Genomic DNA, 5,077 nt, shown 5'->3' on the forward strand with positions numbered 1-5,077 from the left:
ACATCTACTGGAAAGCTGGAGGGTCTGGTTGTAGCCTTAATGCCACTTAAGGAATGTGCAATATACCTGTACCCCTTTAGAAAGCAGTGACTCTGAAAAGATACATAACATTTCAGGTAGATAATCAGCTGACAGTGACCTCCCAGTAGGACTCTGTGGAGGAATATCCTTGCATCTGTAAACAAGACACAGGGGCAGAAGAGCAGGAATCTGATTTTAAACCTGGATAAAGGGGTTTTAAGGAGTCCAGCTTTAAAACATACCAGTCACAAGAAAAAGAATGAGATATCTTATTCCAGGATGGAGATTTCTTACAGCAGGAGACTCACATGCATTTCGGGTTTTTTTGAAAAAGAATATCAGGGGAGCATCCTATATAATGTTAAGTATCATCTTCAGCACCTCCTTTTTTTTTTTTTTTTTTTTTTCCCTTTTTAAAGTGCTCTAGGAGAGGTGTCAAAGCTGTTCCAGTGATGAGAAGCTGCAGACAGAGCTCAGAATACAAATGAAGACAGAACCTTTCACAGTCACAGGGACAGCGACTAGTCATCGCAGCAGCCAAACATGCAGTTGGTAGGCTCTCTCTCAAAGCCTTCAGATCAAGCCTGGATATTTCCATGGAAGTTATCTCTTATTCAAAACTGTGGGCACTGTAGCTGGATGAAAACAAGTTTTAGTTAACCCCAGGGGTAACTTCACTGGATGAAATTTAATAGTCTACACAAGACGCTACAAGGACATTAACTAATCTAATGGGCCCCTGTAAATTCAAAAGGTATGTATAAGGAGGGTTACTCCATTGCCCTCTGCTATGTTACAGGTTTGGGCAGCTGATGTTCATGTATCCTGGACTGCAGGATGATAATTAGGCATCCAGTATCATATCAGCAAAGAGAAATAATGTTTCTTCTGAACCATTCCTGTGGTATTGGACCAATACTTATTAAAGTCATCTTCATCCAGGTGAATGGAAAAATAGTCCCAGTGGAGTTCAATTTAAAATGATTATATTAGAAGTTGATGCATTTCAATGTTCAGGATGTGTGATCATAAGAAAAGGGAAACAGTTACAGTGAATGAAACCACAAGAACCTCCCCTTGGAAACAAGGTTAAAAACATGTTTTTACCAGAGCTTTAATTTACTTTTCAACTTGCTGAAAGCTGTGGTGTCACTAGTCTCGGCTGAGGTTTTAAGACCACTGCGTTAGTAATCCCAAGAAAATGATGTGGCTTGGTATATTAATTACAATATCTTACTTTGCTCACTTTGCAGGTAAGTGGGGGGGGATGGGGTGGTGGTATGGCGTTCTTTTTATTTTACCCCAGAATTCTCCAAACCCTAACTGATCAAGGAAGGCACTGCTAATTTTTAATCAAGATGAAAGTGTCAGTTGCTCAGTTTTACTCTGTACAGTCTTCAAGCCGTTTTATGGAAGAAAGCAAAAATGAGAAAAAAAAAAAAGTATAAAGGTACTTAAAAAAGTAGATAGAAATTAAAATTTTACTTGACTGACACAAAATTAAAATTATGTCTGCCTGAAAAATAAGAAAAATGTGGGTTCATTTTTGCACGTTAGGCATCTATACTGATATTTTCATAAATAGGGCAACTGGACAACATATTAAGTTTATTTCACGATTTTTATAAAACTGGGTCTTGGAGTACTTTTAAAAGTGTATGTATTCACTTACAACAATAAAAAAAAGAAAAAGCATAAAAGTTATTTGGGTATTTTTTTTAATTGCATAGCCTGATGAAAACGCAAAAGATATTTCAGATATGAGCCATCTGTTTCTCTTCACAAAGTTAACTACTTCTCCTTCATTGAATGAGGGGAGACTGGTTTTCTGAGGATGGTGAAATATGGCTACTAATGTGATGTACTGATTTTTTAAGTTATTTATTTTTCACCCAAATGAAAGGTGTGTCCCAGAAACTCCTCTGGATTATTTCCATTTTAAAACACATTTCATGTTAGCTTTCAGGAATCTCTTTTCAAGTGCATCCCAGTCATTTCTTAGTATATGTGTTCAAAAGACAAAAAGTCTAAAAAGAATGACTATATAAAGAGAGGAAGAACCAGCTGTTTTAAAACATCTTACTAATTTGTTCTTATATGTTTAAAATCATGTCTTGTCTGCTCTTACTAATTACTTCCCATTTTTTATACTCTGTATAAAAAGGCAGATGTAAAATGCAAAAGACAAACTGTTTTATTTGAAAGCAATTCCATAAATACAAGAACATTTGTGATGGAAACCTAGTTTTATATCCTTAGATGGAAAAGAAAAAATTCATTTCACAGATTTTTTAATGTCTCTATCTGAACTCATTACTTTATGTGAGAAATAGGTGCTTTTATAGTTAAAAAAAAAAAACATTTTATCTTCTTAAACCTTTATTGTGGGATGAAATTAATGTTGCCTTTTAAGTTACTATTTCTGTTTATTGACTACAAAGGGAGAGTATGGTTAAGTGTAGGCATTTAAATGTGGATATTTGAAATGTAAATAACTGAGTTTAAAGTAGAATATTCTCATGTGATTTATTAATTAATTAAAATTTCAAAACTCAAATGCAGATAAAGTTCAGTGATGTAAGGTGCTAAAAAGAGTGAGATGTGACCTGAAACAGGTGTCAAGCAGGGGATCATTCTGTTAGTCACAAGAAATTGTAAGAGTTCATCACTACACATTCTGGAAAAGCCCCTTTGAAATATTTGCCACTTGAAGATTGCCTAAGTAAAATACACTTCAGTGACCTCCAGGATCTGTGGCGAGGGAGGAAATGCAGATGTTGCAGCCTGCCAACTTTTACACTGGCTAGCGATTGCCTCTGCGAGGGGGTATGTCTAAATGCGTTATCAGTTTAGCCTTCTGGATCCTATGCAACTAATATCAGATTTGTTTCTTGAGTTGTATTGTCTTGTTCATGGCGCTTTTTTTTAGCCCCCTTTTTTATTTCCTTTTACCTGCTCAAAGCACAGTAATAGATTTTTCTTCAGGCATGCTCCCAGTCACATTGCTCATTGTTGCTTATATATGAGAAATAATTTTCTCTCAAAAATATCCATCATCTAGGGATTCATCATCCTTCTGCATTAACTGTACACAGTTAATTTATGTACACATAGTATCCATATATGGCTTTACTTGAAAAATAAATAAAAAAAAACAAAACTCAAAGACTCTGGGATCTGATGTCAGAAACTACCAAAACTGAAAAATTATGGAAATTGAAGATTGTTTTGAGATTGCATAGAAAATATTCCAAGGAGTGAGCCTGAGTAAACTTGAATAATCCTTGTATTTAGTTTAATACAAGCATAAAATTTCTTTTTTCCTAAAGTATTCATTACTGCTGTGTTTATTTAATTTGAAATTTTTACTCTGTTTAGCCGTAATCACGTTTCCTTCTTTTCCAGTATTTTTGCCCATAACAAAGGGCATGCAAATATTTAAATTATGATGTATTAAGATAATAGGATAAAATTAACAGAGCATTAACATTACTTTTAATGAAGGTAATAATGATCTTTAGTTTCCTTTGGTCTAATCCTATTTTAATATAATTCTGGTGCGCTTTTTTTTTTTTTGTGATATTGATTTCCAGAACAATTGTAACTGCCATTTTTCCCCAGATCTCCTTCAAATTCACAGCACAGAAATAGATTTTTCACATCTCTTTATTAGTTTAATAATGACATAACTATCTCATACTGTAAATTGTGCCTGTGCTCTTGACAATATGCATTTCCTGGTAAAACTTCATTAAGAATTCCATATGCACATATACAGCAATTGTGAAAAGAGCATTTCAGTTTTGTGCGGTGATCAGAATAAAGGCATGTTCAGAGCTTTTTCAGTAAATTATTGCCAAAATGAGTTTTAGTGTCATCCTTCATTTTCATACAAACTTTAAGATGCCCAATGACTATCAAGTCATTAATTGTGCAAATAACGTATCTGACAAACTTTTACGGAGACAATAAAATTTGAGCCAGAAACTATTGTATACATAGGAAAAACAGTATTTAGATGAAGTGCAGACACTTGCAGAGCAACATCTTAAGTTTGTAAAAGTATGTGTGTTTTTTCTAGAACTTTTTACAAGTTGAAAATACTGTCTGAAGTTTCCCAGAGCAAAGCTTTGTTACGAAGACATCCCAAAAGTTTCAGAATAATAGGGACTGTATGCCAACTTAATCCAGTCCATTCCTGTGTTTGCAACTCCTACCTTGTCACCTTCTGGGCTTGCAGTTCTTATACCCTACATGTAACTTATATGATACGTGATTTTTAGGCATAGTTAATGACTGTCTTCGTAACTCTGTCTTGAACGTTGACTGCACCATTTGTTTCTTGGAAGGCAGTAGTAAAACTGTTGTTTGCATCACTATTGTCCACCTTTTGCTATATGTGCTTATAGCTGTGCCTTTCTGTACATTCAGATACTGGCTACACCCATGAATTCAGCTGGCCAAGACAACCTTTCCCAAGAGAGAATACTTCTGTTTACTTGAATGTCCTTTATTTACATCTTACAGCCAGCAGTGGGCCAGAGCTTTCGGTCGTACAATACCCTGAAGATGCCAGCGTGTTCCTTAACTCCACAGTGTGGATGCTGTGTGTATTTGAGTACCCCAGTGAGGGGAACGAGGAGCCAGTTGTGTACTGGAGGAAAGGCCCTGATTGCCACAACCAGCAGAGCCTCCAGGCAAGCCCCAGGGCAGGCAGGCCACAGGTACACATTACAAAGAACACCCTCAGGGGTTTTTCCATCTTAAAACTGAGCAACGTTGACCAGACCGCCAGTAACTCCTATTTCTGCGACGTGACGTTAACGCAGAAAATCCAGGGCAAATGTGGAAACGGCACCAAGCTGACAGTGCATGGTAAGGAGCATTTGGGAGTGACAGAAAGAGATTTGATGTGTACAAGGTGAATTAAATTTTCCTTCAGCCTTACTGCCTTCTCTCCCACTGCTGGAAGAAGGGTGGGAAAAGCAGTCTACAGTCGTATGGGTAGGGGAGGAAAGGCACACCTTTTGTTTGAATGATTTATACAGCTGGGCAG

At 36.4% G+C, this 5,077-nt stretch overlaps 1 protein-coding gene across 1 annotated transcript in view; it reads left to right on the forward strand.

Moving 5' to 3' along the window:
* The first annotated feature begins 1,163 nt into the window (after nt 1-1,163).
* Nucleotides 1,164-5,077, forward strand: part of LOC118452433 — a 10,500-nt gene continuing 6,586 nt past the window's right edge. The window contains exons 1-2 of the mRNA XM_035895664.1: nt 1,164-1,274; nt 4,549-4,896. Of these exons, the coding sequence (XP_035751557.1) occupies nt 1,223-1,274; nt 4,549-4,896 (400 nt within the window). The 5' untranslated portion in view covers nt 1,164-1,222. The remainder of the gene's footprint in view (nt 1,275-4,548; nt 4,897-5,077) is intronic.

This window comes from Egretta garzetta, unplaced genomic scaffold (genome assembly GCF_000687185.1).
Source record: "Egretta garzetta isolate BGI_Z169 unplaced genomic scaffold, ASM68718v1 scaffold125, whole genome shotgun sequence".
NCBI classification, from domain to species: domain Eukaryota; kingdom Metazoa; phylum Chordata; class Aves; order Pelecaniformes; family Ardeidae; genus Egretta; species Egretta garzetta.